General features: G+C 42.9%; 1 protein-coding gene across 2 annotated transcripts in view; it reads right to left on the bottom strand.

The window, feature by feature from the left end:
* Positions 1-2,946: 2,946 nt before the first annotated feature.
* The window catches only part of yap1 (Yes1 associated transcriptional regulator), a 204,159-nt gene continuing 187,979 nt past the window's right edge, over positions 2,947-19,126 (bottom strand). For both annotated transcript variants that reach the window (XM_070891905.1, XM_070891904.1), the window contains 2 exons: positions 6,307-6,419; positions 2,947-5,650 (listed from right to left, as the gene is read on the bottom strand). In XM_070891905.1, the coding sequence (XP_070748006.1) occupies positions 5,412-5,650; positions 6,307-6,419 (352 nt within the window). In that variant the 3' untranslated portion in view covers positions 2,947-5,411. The remainder of the gene's footprint in view (positions 5,651-6,306; positions 6,420-19,126) is intronic.

A 19,126-nucleotide genomic window follows, 5' to 3' on the forward strand; every position in this document is an offset into this window, starting at 1 on the left:
CTCAATCTCGCCTCCATTTCACAGGTGAGTTTCCAGAGCCCCAGGTAAACCAGTGCTGGAGGAGTTAAATTCAAATCCCTGTTAAAATCATTTGAAATGTGTTTCATTAGCATATGATAATGAGCAAAACACCTGTGATAATGATTGACCTGATTCTGGTGAGCAAGTTACTTGCATGTAGCCAAATGCGCCTCTGTGAAACGCAGAAGCAGGCACGTTAGAGTAGGGTTTGAGTTTTACAATTTTTATCTTCCCACCCGTTCCCAACCCACCAATCCTTGGGGGCTAAAATTCCTCACCCACCCCCAAGAGTGACCAAGGGGAAGCAGTAACACAGCACTGATGTGTCATAGTCATCTACAAAAATACATTAGTAGCACTGAAATAGCTTTGTGTATTGAGTATTCTTGCAAAGATTAGCCAGCATTTTTCATCAGAGGCCATGACTAATCATTGTATGCGAGGACATATTTGAGGGGGGCATGGGGAAAGATGTACAAAGACAGTCCATGAACAGCCTATGTATTACCTGTACACGTAATCTCACTCCAGTGTTCAGTTCATGAAATTGTTTTTTGTTGGAAGGAACTGATGGAGAACAAACATTTCTGCACAAAGAAAGGGAGGGTGGGGAAATCAGTAAAAGCTCTGGTGCAACACCTAGTGGCCAGTTAAAGAGCAACATTATTCCAAGTTAAACTCAGAACAGTGTTTAAAGCTCTGTTGGTTAGTTAGTCAGATATATAGCATCAGTCCCTCCCAACCCTTTATGGCCCATGTTAACAAACTAGTTTGAGGATTGTACATTAATCTAAAACCACATTTACTAGAAGCCATGTCACAACCACTCCAAATACAACAGATGAGATCTAAGACTTAGACCGATGACTGCAAGTTCTGTATGTGGCTGCACATGAAGAGTAATGGAATAATTAGAATAGCTGGTTGCCCACGGACAAAAACTGATGGAGATGATGTACTTGCCCATTTTAAGAGGAAGGATGAGCAAAGCCACACAATAAGCATTTACAGCACACTTCCATCACATCGAACATAAGAAATAGCTGCAGTAGGCCATCTGGCCCCGCGAGCCTGCTCCACCATTAAATAAGATCATGGCTGATCTGATCATGGACTCAACTCCACTTCCCTGCCTGCTCCCCATAACCCTTCACTCCCTTATCGCTCAAAAATCTGTCTATCTCCGCCTTAAACATATTAAATGACCCAGCCTCCACAGCTCTCTGGGGAAGAGAATTCCACAAATTTACAAACCTCAAAGAAATTCCTCATCTCAGTTTTAAATGGGCGATCCCTTGTTCTGAAACTATGCCCCCTAGTTCTAGATTCCCCCATGAGTGGAAATGTCCTCTCTGCATCTACCTTGTCGAGCCCCCTCATTATCTTACGTGTTTCAATAAGACCACCCCTCATTCTTCTAAACTCCAATGAGTATAGGACCAACCTACTCAATCTTTCTTCATAAGTCAAACCCTTCATCTCAGGAATCAACCTAGTGAACCTTCTCTGAACTGCCTCCAATGCAAGTATATCCCTCCTTAAATACGGAGACCAAAACCGTACACAGTACTCCAGCAGTGGCCTCACCAATACCATGTACAGTTGTTGGACTTCTCTGGTTTAATAATCTATCCCCCTTGCAATAAAGGCCAACATTCCATTTGCCTTCCTGATTACTTGCTGTACCTGCTTACTAACCGTTTGTGTTTCATGCACAAGGGTCCCCAGGTCCCTCTATTGCAGCATTTTGTAATTTTTCTCCATTTAAATAATAATTTGCTTTTTTATTTTTTCTGCCAAAGTGGATAACCTCACACTTTCCCACATTATACTCGATCTGCAAAATTTTTGCCCACTCACTTAGCCTGTCTATATCCCTTTTCAGATTTTTTGTGTCCTCCTCACAACTTGCTTTCCCACCCATCTTTGTATCATCAGCAAACTTGGCTACATTCAACTCGGTCCCTTCATCCAAATCATTAATATAGATTGGAAATAGATGAGGCCCCAGCACCGATCCCTGTGGCACCCCATATAGGCCTTTAGGTTACATATACCAGTGACTTCTTCCCCTCATTATTCCTTATCTCCACCCAAACTAATTCTACATCTTGATCTTCTGAGCCAATATGATTTCTCACTACTGCACTGATCTCATCCTTTATTAACAGAACTACCCCACCTCCTTTTCCTTTGTCTATCCTTCCAAATACCCCAGAATATTTAGTTCCAAGTCCTGGTCACCTTGCAACCACGTCTCTGTAATGGCTATTAGATCATACCCATGTAATGGCCATCGGATCATGCTCTCACTTTGAGTGCAATGACTTTTATAAACATATCAGCCATTCTGTACTATCAACATTGCACACAAATTGAATGAGCTATTTATTGTTTTGGTGGTATGGGTTGAAGGAGGCAATTTGACCAGGACATCTGGAGAACTCGCTACTCTTCCTCAAATTGCACTGTGGAATATATTAAATTAAACATTTCATACAAAGAAACTGGCAAGGCAGCACTCCCTCTGAAGTGCAAGCCTAAGTTATATGGCAAGTCCCAGTGTAGGGCTGTTGCACACAATTTAACCAGTGTGAGCTGCCAAGTGAACTAAACAGATATAGCGCAGAGTGACCCAGGTAACAGTTGAGCTGCTAACATTAAATTCAGTGCCACTGGGGAAAAATTATTAATCTAATCTCATTGTTTGTCATGGAGTGGCATCTTCTTATGATAGAATGTGTAATACAATATTGACTAACTCCAATTAGGACACCATAGAAGTGATTTGTGAATTCATAGATCACTCTTCTAATTCACTGGAAGAGCAGTAAATTTGCATCCTATAAACATCACAGGGGGGCAGTATGCTAAAACCAAAAGAAAGATACAAGAAAACAAAGCAATTTTTTTTATCACAAAGAATATATTTTATACCACAATAATCATCACAAACCATTGGAAAGTATTACATACAGAAATAAAATGCAACAGGATTTACTGTATGTATCTATATACTGACATGCTGGTACATCTGGAAAAAAAAATCAACATTACTGAATATAAATTGTATGTTTGCATTTATCCATGCTCTGGATATAAAATAATTGTACACATTTAACAACTATCACAAGACAAAGAAATATCAGTATGCCAAGCATACAGATATCAGTATGCCAAGCATACATTCTGGCTATTTAAAGATATTTAGGTCATGTTCAGTAAGATTTCATTTTGCATGTGCAAAGAAATTGTACACTTACTCAGATGAGTATTTGGAAATATTTTGTAAATTTAAAACATTTGTTGCATTGCTTTAGTTCCAACACTGATTGGTTCTCATCTCATCTCCTACCAGTTAAACAATTTAGGTCACCAAACCCTAGAAATTAAAAAATACAACCTTTCTTCTCACTGGTATAACTGTCTGTACATGACCATGCAAAGCAGTGACTATGTAACTTACTTCGAAAAAGGTAATTAACTTCAATCATCAAAAATACATGACATACATCAGAATCCTCCTCCTTTTAAAAGGTGGAAAGGAGGTGGGGAATGTTGTGGGTCTTGTTCAAGACTTGGTTTTAAAAACAGAAGTTTAGAATTTATAATGGCTACTCAAATTAGTACTACTTGCACAAAGGCAAGTACAAAACTACATAAATTCCCAAACTAAAAGGTGGGTGAATACAATCTTGTTGCTCGCCCCTGGAGCACAAGTTGCATAGCACATTTTCCAATTTATACAATTCCTACAAAATTAATGTTGACTTGTGTATAGATTTTTAAAATGCCACAAGACAAATGGGAGCTCAGGCAATCCACAAGCCTTAGCATGTAGCACTTTCAATAAATACACTGCTTAAGACTCACAATACAAAAAAATCGTTAAAACCGTAGCCCGAGAAACAACCATTTTCATGGCCTATGTACAGTGAAGCAGCTGTGTCATATATGCATTTTTTTCTTTACCTGGACAGGATCTGAAAGCAACACTTGCGAAGATTGAACAAGAAATTGGAAAACAAGAGGATTTAGTAACATTGAAATTAAAAGTATTCCCCAGGATTCTTCCATCAGTACCTATTTAAAAAACACAAATCACGAGCCACATTATCTTCACAAATAAAAACCCAAACACTTGGTTTTCAAAAGGTACAACGTATTCAGCTGCTCATAATTAGAAAATGAATTATGTTGCAAAAATAGGCTTATGTACTTCAGCGTTGACGGGAATACTCTTTGGAGACCTATTTGATCACAAAGCTCTTGCTGATTTGTCACAATTCTTAATCTAATCTTTTATTATAATACACATATATATGTCCTTATAACCATTAACCCCACCTAACCATTCACTACTGTATATAGGACTCTTGACTATCTGTTCTGCTAACCATCTAACACATAAACCATTTAACCCCTCTACAACCTACAAAGTTCAAGGGTTTATTCCTTAAGCATGTATATAACCAGCACTTCTTTATATTGGTCATGCCTCAATGTCTTTTGGTTTAAAAATAACCCTTTGTTCATCAACTGCAAAAGAAAAAAAACCTACTTCCAAAATTATCTAAAGTAATTTTGATAAGACATTACAGAAAAATGTACGTCCAATATACTGTAAAAACATGTACAAGTAATTAAAAACCATTGACAAATCTTTCATGTTTAAATAAGACCAAATGAAACTAACAGCTGGGAGTTCATTTTGAAGTCACCCAATTTCCAGAATTAATTGGACAATTGTTTGAAATTTATATTTCAAAAGCGCAAAGGCCAAAAAAAATTAGGTACTGTAGTGTATGCTGTAAAATGGAAGACGCAGTCTAAAAATGTCATGTAGGCAGCATATTTGGAAGCAAGATATAACAGAGCTTCAAAGAAGCTGGGCAAAGGCACTTAATTGGCACCAGATTCTCTGTTGACGTCTTAGCAGCCGTTGAGTAAATCTGATAACACAGTAGAAGCCTAAATTAGAGTTAGAGTTAATGTTACTCGCTTAAAATATTGAGGTTTTTCAAACTCAAAAATCACGGGAAAAACAAAAATGTGATCATTGCTGCAAAACTGTACAATTTAAACAAGTAAAAGAATTATACTCAATGTGTTATCCCACATGTATGAAATGGGTCAGAAAAAAAACAACAGGATACAGCTAGACATATATTCTAACCTTTCAAGATAAAGCAGGTCAAAATTGTATAGTTTTTGCTAATCACTTCAGAAATGTGAGAAATACTAAATGGCAGAATCCTTTTCAAATATTCAGAGCTTATCCAATCTTGCATCAGAAGAAGAGACATCAGTTAAGTTCCAAACAAGTCATAAAAATGTCAAGTTTTCATATCCTTCACAGAATCAAAGGCAGTCTGATGGGACCAAGGGCCCTATAGCCATGTCAGGAAGCTCTCTTTATCTATCTTTGTGGCAGCAAGGACAGACTCCATGTCATTGAGAATGTCAGAGCTTAGTGCCTCCTGCAGGCTTGGCATTAATTCCTCTCCTTCCACATTCATGCTGTCTTCCTCCAGTGTTCCAAGGTCCACATTGGTACCAGGGATAGTTTCCAAGTAGTCTGGAAAACGGCTTTGCTGAGAGCCCATATTATTTGGGCCAAGGCTTTCACCTGGGTAAACAAATCAAAAGAAACTGAGAATAGCTCAATTGCACCAAAGACATCCTGTCTTGTAATAAAATTCAAATACTGAAAGGAAAATACAATGCCATTTGTCTACCTGCAATGTACTCATTCCCCCCAAATGTTCTCCCCTTTTTTCTATTCCAAATATGCTGATGCTTGTTGGTGTATAGTTCTCTGCCAGGTTGTTTGGAAAGAAACACAGCTGACACAATTATGCCTTTATCCAATATTTGCTCATTTATACTTTTTAGCAGGGGTCACTGGACAACAATGGGAAATAAAAACCCATGCATCTCTTTCCAAGTGCAGGTGTACTAAGGCCATTATGGTGTACTGGCTGCCACCTTGGCAGAGATCCACTAACTCAGCACAAAGGAGGGAGCTTCTTGCTCTATATATAGATTAGTATAGCACATTTATCCACTGAAACATCAAGGGAAATATTTTATTAACAGGAAATAAAATTAAATTTTGGAGCACTGAATAAGTTATTGAATGTAAACTTGAATCTAAATCTCTGGTTAACTTGATGCTATTCATTTCTTGATTTTAGAAACTGGTTTGATTGAATTACTGTTTTTTTTTAAACATTGCATCTGCAAGAACAAAAGGGAGTTTCCTGTCCCAGGAACCCAACAGACCTGTGTCCATTTCCTCAACGCTGTTAAGAAAGTCGTCAGGTGTTCTAGGTACACTGTAGCTGCTCATGCCGAGTCCACTGTCGGTGCTCTCCTCCCTGGAATGGTATGTTCCACTATAAGAAAAATAAACGCAGTTGAGGGGAAAGATGAAGGGGGGAGGGGGCGAAAGCTATGCATCGACAGTCTACGAAAAGTAATTCTCTTCACATGCACATCCCTTCTTCTCCCCCTCAGAAAAACATATACAAACATCCTCTGGATTTCGGCTTCCGATCAGCAAAGCCTTTGGACAGCCCGGTGAATCCAAGCCAATTAGCAGAAAATCATATGTAGGCAGAAACTGGTAATGCCGAGTATGAATAACTTCATTGTGTAGCTTTAAGCAAGAGGCTTTATAGTGTCTGCTTTTTGCAACCACGTGCTCTCATGCTCCATTTGTTTTTCATTTGTGCTTACCCATATCAGTTAGCTCTGTGGAAACTGGACCCAATTAATTTATACAAATACTACATCATTGAAAGTTAGTGTGAATCTCAGAAAACCAGCAGTTAAGAAAATCATATCCCTATCTGTTGATCCAAGTGAGGAATGTGGTGTAGTGTTCAATACTTGAAAGCTGAAGTTTTCAACACCAACGTGAAATTAAGCCCCTTATCAGCCTACTAGATTTTACATAAATGCTTTCATTGTTGCAGAATGTTGGTTTCAGTTTTTGCTGAAAACTTCAATTTTACAAAATAAAGAGTACGCACCCCCCACCCCTGCATTTTTTACGCTCATAGTCTTTGAAGAAAATCCAAATGAGAAATGTCAATTATCAATCCACAGCAAGATTACATTTTAGATATCTTGGGAGACAATGTGTAACATTTGTACTAGAACACTGATTAATAAAAAGTTAATGACTTAAATGTAGACAAGCAAATTTTAAAAACTTGAGTAATATAGCTCAACTAAACAACAGTCCTGCTATACTTGAGACAATGTTTGAAATTAGATGACTATTGTAATTTGCACATTTGGGAAACAATAATTTAGAATAGACAGAGGTATAATTTATTTGTACTTGATTCATATTTTGCTAGGAAAGATGGTGTCGTCCCTCAGGAGATGGTTGCATTTGCACTACAGCTGCAGCAGAATGTTTTTTTGTTTTACACTGATGCAGGGTAAATGTAGCCTAACTCTGGAGTGAAGGCCTCATTTGATATCAAAGTGGAATGTGGAGGAAGTCACTCCATTTCAGGCAAGTCAGATGGAGCAGTAAATCTGAATTTACACTACGCACTGTTTCACATGGTGCAAAGTGGAAACTGCTTCACAGTGATACTAAACATGTAGTGTAAATGCACCCGTAGGCACAACTGCTAAGGAAGGGACAGCTCGTTTACAGACAGCAAATGTTGTCTTTGGTAGACTGACTAAGCATGCTAGGAATCAGCATGGCATACCACTAAACTGAAGGTTTACAATTCAGCTATCCTTCTTGTATAGTTGCAAAATATGGACACTATAGAAGGTGAACTCAACAGATGGAAAGGTTTCAAAAGATAACATCGCCCCTTATTTTGTATTAGATGGCAGGAGATGATTACCAATAAAGTATTGGAATATACTGTCAGCATTGAGTTTATGATAACCAATACACAGCTTCATTGAGCTGGACATGTTATGATGGATGACGTATGGTTGCCAAAGCAGGTGCTTTGTAGCAAACTGCTGGATGGCAGAAGAAAGGTGGGGGGGGGGGAAAGAAAGAGGGAGGGAAACAGATGAAAAAGGTGCAACAAGGGCACATTAAAGTGTGGTGGGGTGGGGAGTTGGGGAGGTTGCAGGCAGGAGAAGATTAGAGATAGGGAAGGGTGAGGCCATGAAGGGATTTAAAAATGAGGAAGAAAATTTAAATTTGAGGTGTTGGGGGACTGCGTGCCAAAATAGGTCAGGGGCAGGGACAAGGACATGGACATTGGATTACAGGTGAGTGGGAATTAATGTACGATAAGCTGCAGTTTACAGAGTGGTTGCAGAGTGCACATAAATGCAGTGCATCATAGAGTGTAAAAGTTGGGAATTTGGTGACAGTGGGAATTCCGTGCAGAGGGGGGAATAAGGCATTGTTTTTTGCCTCTATTACTTGTAGTGGTTTGTGTTACAGGTAAATATTTAATTAATCTCTCCATTACTTAAACTGGATCAAGTAATTGGGTAAAAAATTTAAAACTATAAGCTAGCTTGATTAGATACATACATTTTAATTAAAGAACTAAAACCAGGATAGATGGGCACAGCAGTGCAGGAGGTGCGCCGCAACTGCAGCATGTGGGAGTTTGTTGTGAGCATCACGATTCCAGGCAACCACGTCTGCATCTCGAGGAACTTCAGCTCAAAGTTACTGAGCTGGAGTCCGAGGTTCAGACATTACAGGGCATCAGGGAGGGGGAAGAGTTACCAGGACACGTTGATGGAGTAGGTTAGGTAGTGGTACAGGTCTGGTTCATGATCAGCAACAGGAGGGTGACTGTGAATCAGGCAGGAAAGGGGATCCCAGGTGCAGTGCTGGAGGAGAGTCAGCCTTTGTCCTTATCCAACAGAAGCGAGGTCCTTGCTGCCTCTGTCGATGAGGACAAAGTCTGCAGGGTGGATGAGCAAACTGATCACTGTAGCGTGGTACAGAAGGCCATTCAAGTGAGAGTGGGGAGGGTGAAAAGTTGTAGTGCCAGGGGACTATAGTCAGGGGGATAGATATTGATCTCTGCAGCCACGGCCGGGAGTTCCGAAGGCTGTGTTGCCTGGCCGTTGCCAGGGTTAAGGACATCCCCCCACGCTGAAGAAGAACTTGGAGGATCCAGTTTTCATGGTCTACGTAGGAACCAATGATATAGGTAGAATTGGGAATGAGATTCTGCTGAAAGAGCTTGAGGAGCTGGGTCAAAATTAAAACACAGAACCTCACAGATAATAATCTCTGGATTGTTACCTGATGCAAGCATAAATTGGCATAGGGACAAACAAATTAGAACGTTAAATGCTTGACAAAGAATGGTGTTGAACAAAGAGGTTTCGATTCATGGGGCACTGACACCAGTACTGGAGAAAGAGGGAGCTGTCCCATTGGGACGGGCTCCACTTAAACCAGGCTGGGATCAGCGTCCTGGAGAATCGAATAACTAGAGCGGAAGTAAGGCTTTAAACTAAATGAAGTGGGCGGGGGGAGGAAAGGAGGCGTTTGGGAGGATTCAGGAAAAGATAAATTCCAAAGCAGTAAAAGAAATGGCAAGGTTGCAGAGCAAAGGAGCAATTTGGTGAAAAATACACAGAGTAATAAGGCATTAGTAACTAAGGTGCGATCTGACAAAATAGAAAAAAGCTAAAGGCCAATGTTCCCTGTAATTTATTTGGGGTGGCGGCCCCTTTAAGAGGCTGCATGGCCTATTCAAAATACCACACGTGCAGTTTTTCCCCATTTAAAAGCCGGTGAGCTGACTGCGCGGCTAAAAGGAACATCGCTAGAGAGACTATATTATATGCATGAAGCATTCGCAACAAAATAGAGGCATTCATAGCAGATAGAAATAAATAGGTTTGATCTAATAGCCATTATGGAGACATGATTTCAGAGTGACCAAGGTTGGGAACTAAATATTCCAGGATACTTGACTTTTAGAAGAGATAGGCAAAAATGCAAAAGGTGGGGGGTGGGGGTTGCTTGATAATAAACGATGGAATAAAGTGGTAGAAAAAAAAAGATCTTAGCTGCGGAAAGTCAAGATGTAGAATCACTTTAGGTGGAGCTAAGCAACAACAAGGGGCATAAAACACTGGTGGGAGTTCATTACAAGCACCCCAATAGTAATAGTGTCGGGCACAACATAAACCAAGAAATTAGAGGTGTATGTAACAACGGCAATACAGTTACCATGGGGGGGGCTTTAATCTTCATGAGTACATAAGAATTAGGAGGAGTAGGCCATCCAGCCCCTTGAGCCTGCTCCGCCATTCAATAAGATCATGGTTGATCTGCTACCTCAACTCCACCTTCCTGCACTATCCCCATATCTCTTGATTCCCTTAATATTCAAAAATCTATCGATCTCTGTCTTAAATATGCTCAATGACTGAGCATCCACAGCCCTCTGGGGTAGAGAATTTCAATGATTCACCACCCTCAGTGAAGACATTTTTCATTTCAATCCTAAATGGCTGACCACTTATTCAGAGACTGAGGCCCCTGGTTCTAGACTGGGCAAACCAAATTTGCAGTAATAGTGTGGAGGACAAGTTCGCAGAATGCATTCAAGATAATTTTCTAGATCAGCATGTCAAAGAACCAACTAGGGAAGAAGCTATTTTAGATTAAGTATTCTGCAATGAGACAGGATTAATTAATGACCTTGTAGTAAAGGAGCCTCATGGGTGCAGTGATCATATGAAAACATTTTAAGTTGAGTTTGAGAATGACATTGTTAATTCGAAAACTAGGGTCTTAATCTGAATAAAGCAAACTACATAGGTATGAGGAGCGCGCTGGCCAAGGCAAATTGGGAAACTAGATTAAAAGATATGTCAGCAAACATTGAAAGAAATAATTCATAATTCGCAAAAAAATATACATGCCCGTTAGGAATAGTATTAGATTAAAGGAAGAGGCATATAGTATTGCCAAAAAGAGTAGAGGATCGGGAGGATTTTAGAATTCAGCCAAAGAATGACCAAGAAATTGACAAAAAGAAAATAGAACAAGAGTAACCTAGCAAGAAACACAAAAAACATTTTTGTAAAAGCTTCTATAGGTATGTAAGAGGAGATTAGCGAAAGTTTAAAAAAATCCCAAAATACCGGTGCAACGTCCCGAATCCTGAACTCTTGGGACAGAGGCTGTTCCGGATTTTGCGCTTTGCCGGACTTTGGATCATCTTTCTGATGTCACGAATCGGAAACACCCGTGCCCAGGTTCGGGTATTTCCGAACGTCAGAAAGGGGGTGGGGTGGGGTTGGGGTGCTCGTTGAAGAGCTGTTCGGGTCGCTGGGCGATAAGGTCCCCAGCCGTGGAAGTATTTGGGTGGGGCCCAGTCGCCATGGAGCTGGTCGGGCAGGGCCCCAGTGAAGAGGTGGTGTTAGGGCTGGCTGGCGAGGTGAGGCCCGAGGTCGGGCAGCGGCGAGGAGTGGTGCGGCGAGGCCAGAGGTCAGGCGGCGGCGAGGAGTGGTGCGGCGAGGCCCGAGGTCGGGCAGCGGCGGCAGAGGGGTTGGCAAGGTCCGGATTCCGGACGACGCTGCCACCAACCTGTCCGGAGTTTGGATGCTGCACCTATACTGCGGATGCTGGAAATCTGAAATAAAAACATAAAATGCTGGAAATCTCAGTGGGTCAGTCAGCATCTGTGGAGAGAGAAACAGGTCGATATTGAGGGTACTGACGAAGGGTCATCGACCTGAAACGTTAACTGTTACTCTCTCCACAGATTCTGCCTGACCCACTGAGATTTCCAGCATTTTATGTTTTTATTAACAAAATTAAATCTGGGGACAAGAGAAATTAAATCAGGCAGAGTCAAGAGAATTTATAATGGGGAATAGGAAATGGCAGAGACATTAAACAAATACCTTGCATCTATCTTCAAAGAAGACGACACAAAAACCATTATGGAAACAGTGGGGAATCAAGGGTTTAGTGAGAATAAGGAACTTAAAAAAATATGAGTATTAGTAAAAAAAATAGAACTGGAGAAATTAATGGGAGCAAAAGCCTGAAAATCCCTTGGACCTGGTGACCTACATCCTAGGTTGTTAAAAGAGGTGGCTACAAAGATAGTGGATGCAATGGTTTTGATCTTCCAGAATTCCCGAGATTCTAGATCAGTCTTTGTGGATTGGAAAGTAGCAAATGTAACCCCACTGTTCAAGAAAGGTGGGAGAGAACACAGGATATTATAGACCTGACATCAGTAGTAGGGAAAATTTTAGAATCTGTTACAGGTATTAGGGACGTGGCAACAGGGGACTTGAGCAGAGTCAACACAAATTTACGAAAGATTTGTTTTAACAAATCTGTTGAGTTTTTTGAGGTTGTAATTAGATAAGGGGGAAACCAGTGGATGTGATGTATTTGGATTTTCAAAAAAGCAAGTCGATAAGATGCCACACAAGAGGTTATTAAATACAATTGGGGTTCATGGGATTGGGGATAATATAATAGCACGGCTTGAGGATTGGATAACAGAAAACATAGTAGGAATAAACGGGTCATTTTTGGGGTGGCAGGCTGTAACTGCCAGGGTACTCAGCTATTTAGAATCGGTATCAATGACCTTGATGAAGGGACAGAGTGTCATGTATCTAAGTTTGCTGATGATACAAAGCTAGGCGGGAAAGTAAGTTGTGAGGAGAAACAAAGAGGCTGCAAAGGGATATAGACAGGTGAAGTGAATGGAAAAGAACGTGGCAGATGGAATATAATGCTGAGACATGTGAAGTTATCCACTTTGGTAGGAAAAATAGAAAAGCAGAATTTTTTTTTTTTTAAATGGGGAGATTGGAAAATGTTGGTATTCAGAGGAACCTGTGTGTCCTTGTACATGAATCACAAAGTACAGCAAGCAATTAGGAAAGCAAATAGTATTTTAGCATTTATTAGAAAAGGATTGGCGTATAAGAGTAAAGAAGTCTTACTGCAAATAAATAGGGCCTGGTGATATACACCTGGGAGTACTGTGTACAATTTTGGTCTCCTTACTCAAGGAAGGATATACTTGACTTCGAGGGAGTGCAACAAAAGTTCACTAGACTGATTCCTAGGATAGAGGAATTGTCCTATGAGGAGAGATGGAGGAGACTAAGCCTCCTACAGTTTAGAAAAATGTGAGGTGATCTCACTGAAACACAAAATTCTTGCAGGGCTTGACAGGGTAGATGCAAGAACTGGGGGTTACATTCTCAGAATAAGGGGTCGGCCATTTAGGACTGAGAAGAGGAGAAATTTCTTCAAAGGGTTGTGAATCTTTGGAATTCTCTACCCCAGAGGGCTGTGGATGCTCAGTTGTTGAGTACATTTAAGACAGAGATTGACAGATTTTTGAATACTAACAGAATCAAAAGATATGGAGATAGTGTGGGAAAGGAGAGTTGTGGTAGATTGACCATGATCTTATTGAATGGCGGACCAGATTCGAAGTGCCGAATGTTCTACTCCTATTTATGTTCTTAAAATGGGAAGCCAGCTGGATGAGCATTTGAATGGTCAAGTCTGAAGGCAAGAAAGGAAAGGAGAAAAGTTTTAGCAGCAGATGGACTGAGGTAGGGCAGAGTAGGATAATGATATGGAGGCAAAAGTAGATAATCATTGCGATAGAGAGAATATTGGGTCAGCTCAGAGTCAAATAGGATGCCAAGATAGTGAATGGGCAGACAGTGGCTGGGGAGGACATGGCAAGGGCATGGAAATTGTGAAAGAGGTTTAAGATACTTACTTCAGTCAACCCAATATTTACCTGGAGAAAACTGCGGTTCAGCCAAAACTAGTTGTTGGACAAGTATTCTGACAACAGTCAGTAAAGGGGTAAAGCTGGGTGTCATCAGTGTACAAGTGGAAGCTCGGCCACGTTTCTGGATGATGTCGCCAAGGGGGAGCAAGTAGATGATGAAGAGGAGAGGTCACGGTTAGATCCTTGGGAGCATTCAAGAGGTAACAGTGCAGGGTTGGGAAGAGAAGTTATTGTTACAGGTGCTTGCTGTGGCTCAGTGGTAGCATTCTCACCTCAGAGTTAAAAGGTTGTGGTTTCATGCCACACTCAAGAGACTTGAGCACAAAAACTTGGCTGACAGTTCAGTGCAGTACTGAGTGTGTGCAGCACTGTTGGAGGAGTCATCTTTCAGATGAGACATTAAACTGAAGCCCCATCTGCCCTCAGGTAGATGCAAAAGATCCCATGGCACTATTTCAAAGAAGAGCAGGGGGGTTCTCCCAGAGTCCTGGACAATATTTATCCCTCAACCAACATCATTAGATCAGATTATTTGGTCATTATATCATTGCTGTTTGTGAACCCTTGCTGTGCACAAATTGGCTGCCATGTTTTCCTAAATTACAACAATAACTTGTATTTATATAGCACCTTTAATGCAGTGGAACGTCCCAAGGCCCTTCACAGGAGTATTGTGCGATACAAATTTGACACTGAGCCACATAAGTAGAAATTAGTGTAGGTGACCAAAAGCTTGGTTTTAAGGAGCACCTTGGAGGAAAGAGAGGTAGAGGGGTTTAAGCAGGGCATTCCAAAGCTTGACGCCTAGGCAACAGAAGGCACGGCCACCAATGGTTGAGCGGTTATAATCAGGTATGCTTAGGAGGGCAGAATTAGGGGAGTACAGACACCTCTGGAGGGTTGTGGGACTCGAGCAGATTACAGAGCTAGGGAGAGGCGATGCCATGGAGGGATTTGAAAATAAAGGCTGCGAATTTTGAAATCGAGACATTGCTTAACCGGAAGCCAATGTAGATCTGTGAGCACAGGGGTGGTGGGTGAGTGGGACTTGGTGCAAGTTAGGACACGGGCAGCCGAGTTTTGGATTACCTATAGTTTATGTAGGGCAGAATGTGGGAGGCCAGCCAGGAGTACAATAGTCCAGTCTAGAGGTAACAACTGTGACTATACTTCAAAAGTACTTCATTGATTGTAAATCACTTTGGAATGTCCTGAAGTCATGAAAGGCACTATATACATGCAAGTCTTTCTTATAGATGCTTTGGCTAGAAGTGGAAGGTAGTCCCATTGAGCAAGGCAGTGGAGAGGCACTGGAGAATGGTTTGGTCGACCGTAAGGCTGCAGAGAGAATGAGGATGGATATGCACTAGTCACTACAGGATAATGTACTAGAGGACATCATTTGCAATTTTAATTCGAGCTGTTTTAGTGCTGTGCTGGAGGTGGAAACCTGATTGGAGAGATTCACAGACTTGTGGGAAAGATGGGCATGGATTTGGGAGGCAGCAGTTTTTACAAGAACAGAAGGATCAAAGGTGATTTAAAAAAAAACACATTTTTTTTTTTAAGGGCAGTTTTAAAAGGGCACCAAATCTATGATTCACTGAATATGAACTTGCAATAATCTATATTTTAAAAGGACGTCAATCAAGGACAGCAAGTTGTTTTAGTGAAGTAGACCTTCACCGCCTTGGACAAATGGGCATGTTTTAAGATATCTGGCAGCAGACCAGCAAATTTTCCAGTCACATTTTAATGTACAAATCGGATTTAGTTTCTATCCAAGGTTTTTCAATCCTTAGAGAAAATTTACAATTCACTTTTAATTTAGCAATCCTTTCAGATCACTTCGAGAAGAAATGTGCTCCGAACTGTTGTAGCAATGTATATATATTTTATATGCAATAAACTGCATCAGCATTTTGGCAGAATTGTAAAATGAGAATTCTAAGTTTTGTAAGGCAAGTTGTTCATTCCTACTTTTTAGGAAGACCATTTCCATTTTAAAAAATAGGAAAAATGTGTTCATTTGAAGAATAGCACTATTGTGGGCAGGTAGCCAAGCACCCGCTGTACTGCGGTCTGCAAGATACAAGGGTACATGCCGAACACTGTAGGATGATCCACCATGTATTGGGAGATCCTAAAGATGCCTTATTAAAGGCAAACCATGAGCAGAAGGATATTGACCTCTCCGGCTCCTTTTTCAGGCATTTCATCGGCAAGACACAAAATGACCATCTCCAAATATCAGCCAGGCCCGAAGCCACAAAGGTCATTATAGCAATTAAAAAAAAAAAATTCATTCATGGGATGCGGACATCACTGGCAAGGCCAGCATTTATTGCACATCCCTAATTGCCCTCAAGATGATGATGGTGATCTGCCTTCTTGAACCGCTACAGTCTGTGTGGTGAAGGTACTCCCAACAGTGCAGTTAGGGAGGGAGTTCCAGGATTTTGACCCAGTGACAATGAAGGAATGGTGACATACTTCCAAGTCAGGATGGTGTGTGACTTGGAGGGGAATGCGAAGGTGATGGTGTTCCCATGTGCCTGCTGCCCTTGTCCTTCTAGATGGTAGAGGTCGCAGGTTTGGAAGGTGCTGCTGAAGAAGCCTTGGCGAGTTGCTGCAGTGCATCTTGTAGATGGTGCACATTGCAGTCATGGCACGTCGGTGATGGAGGGAGCGAATACTTAAGTTGGTGGATGGGGCGCCAATCAAGCGGGCTGCTTTGTCCTGGATGGTGTCGAGCTTCTTGAGTGTTGTTGGTGCTGCACTCATCCAGGCAAATGGAGAATATTCCATCACACTCCTGACCTGTGCCTTTTAGATGGTGGAAAGGCTTTGGGGAGTCAGGAGGTGAGACACTCGCCACAGAATACCCAGCCTCTGATCTACTCTTGTTGCCACAGTATTTATGTGGCTGGTCCAGTTAAGTTTCTGATCAACGGTGACCCCCTGGATGTTGATGGTGGGGGCTTGTTAAGACTCTCGCTTGTTGGAGATGGTCATTGCCTAACTGTGTGGCACAAATGTTACTTGCCAAATTTGTTCCTTCAAGTCTGCGGTCATCACACCTCTCCTCAAAAAAAAACCCTTGACCCCACTGTGCTTGCTAGCTACCACCCTATCTCCAACTTCCCTTTCCAAAGTCCTTGAACGTGTTGTCACCTCCAAAATCCGTGCCCATCTTTCCCGGAACTCCATGTTTGAATCCCTTCAATCTGGTTTCCGCCCCTGCCATAGTACTGAAACAGCTCTCATCAAAGTCACAAATTACATCTTTTGTGACTGTCCTGTCTGTAGCCTGTGACACAGTTGGCCACTCCATCCTCCTCCCAACAGCTCTCCACCATCGTCCAGCTGGGTGGGACTGCACTCGCCTGGTTCCATTCTTATCTATCTAATTGTAGCCAGAAAATCTTCTGCAATGGCTTCTCTTCCCACTTCCTCGTCAATACCTCTGGTGTCCCCCGAGGATTTATTCCTTAGCCCCCTCCTATTACTCATTTATATGCTGCCATTTGGCAATATCATCCGAAAACACGGAGTCAGTTTCCACATGTACACTGGTGGCATCCGGCTCTACCTTTCCACCCCTCCATGGTCTCAAGTTTTGGCCTGAGTTGTTCCTATTTTTTTGGAGCAACTTGTTTAGAATGGAGCATCTTAGAAATTGCAATTCTCGGCATTTAGTTTGCTCCAGTTCTAGTGAGTTAGACTTCATTGTAGAACAGATGTTTTTTCAAAAAGGGGGCGTGTCCAGCCACTTACGCCTATTTTGCAAGTTTAGGCAGCGAAAACTTACTCCAAACTAACTTAGAATGGAGTAAGTGTACATTTTTGTACGCTCAGAAAAACCTTGCCTACACTTAGAAATTAGGCGTAGAGAACGAGAGATTGGGGGGGTGGGGGGGGGGGGGAGGGAAGTTTACAAACAATAAACACTTCACTTTTACAAATAAAGAGCCATCAATAATGAATGATAAATAAATCAATCAAAAAAAAAAAAATAAAGTAAGTTTCTACTCACCAGCTGCAGCACCGGTAGCCCTCCAACAGTGTGTTGGGACGCCCCCCACAGTGTCTCTCTCTCTCCCTCTGTCAGTGTCTTTGTGTTTCTGAAAGCGAGTGGTGGAGGGAGGAGGGGTAGAGGGAGAAGGGGAGGAGGGGTAGAGGGAGAAGGGGAGGAGGGGTAGAGGGAGAAGGGTAGAGGGAGAAGGGTAGAGGGAGGAGGGGGTGAGGGGGTAGAGGGAGGAGGGGGTGAGGAGAAAGAGGAGGAGAAAGGGGGGGAGGAAAGGAGGAGGAGGGGGGGAGGAAAGAGGAGGAGGAGGGGGGGAGGAAAGAGGAGGAGGAGGGGGGGAGGAAAGAGGAGGAGGAGGGGGGAGGAAAGAGGAGGAGGGGGGGAGGAAAGAGGAGGGGGGGGAGGAAAGAGGAGGAGGGGGGGAGGAAAGAGGAGGAGGGGGGGAGAAAAGAGGAGGAGGGGGGAGGAAAGAGGAGGAGGGGGGAGGAAAGAGGAGGAGGGGGGGAGGAAAGAGGAGGAGGGGGGGAGGAAAGAGGAGGAGGGGGGGAGGAAAGAGGAGGAGGAGGGGGGGAGGAAAGAGGAGGAGGAGGGGGGGAGGAAAGAGGAGGAGGAGGGGGGGAGGAAAGAGGAGGAGGAGGGGGGGAGGAAAGAGGAGGAGGGGGAGGAAAGAGGGAGGAAAGAGGAGGGGGGGGAGGAAAGAGGGAGGAAAGAGGAGGAGGGGGGAGGAAAGAGGAGGAGGGGGGGAGGAAAGAGGAGAGGAGGGGAGGAAAGAGGGAGGAAAGAGGAGGAGGGGGAGGAAAGAGGGAGGAAAGAGGAGGAGGGGGAGGAAAGAGGGAGGAAAGAGGAGGAGGGGGGAGGAAAGAGGAGGAGGGGGGAGGAAAGAGGAGGAGGGGGGAGGAAAGAGGAGGAGGGGGGAGGAAAGAGGAGGAGGGGGGGAGGAAAGAGGAGGAGGGGGGGAGGAAAGAGGAGGAGGGGGGGAGGAAAGAGGAGGAGGAGGGGGGGAGGAAAGAGGAGGAGGAGGGGGGGAGGAAAGAGGAGGAGGAGGGGGGGAGGAAAGAGGAGGAGGAGGGGGGGAGGAAAGAGGAGGAGGGGGAGGAAAGAGGAGGAGGGGGAGGAAAGAGGGAGGAAAGAGGAGGGGGGGGAGGAAAGAGGGAGGAAAGAGGAGGAGGGGGGAGGAAAGAGAAGGAGGGGGGGAGGAAAGAGGAGGAGGGGGGGAGGAAAGAGGAGGAGGGGGGAGGAAAGAGGAGGAGGGGAGGAAAGAGGGAGGAAAGAGGAGGAGGGGGAGGAAAGAGGGAGGAAAGAGGAGGAGGGGGAG

Source organism: Pristiophorus japonicus, chromosome 10 (assembly GCF_044704955.1).
Source record: "Pristiophorus japonicus isolate sPriJap1 chromosome 10, sPriJap1.hap1, whole genome shotgun sequence".
In the NCBI taxonomy this organism is placed as follows: domain Eukaryota; kingdom Metazoa; phylum Chordata; class Chondrichthyes; family Pristiophoridae; genus Pristiophorus; species Pristiophorus japonicus.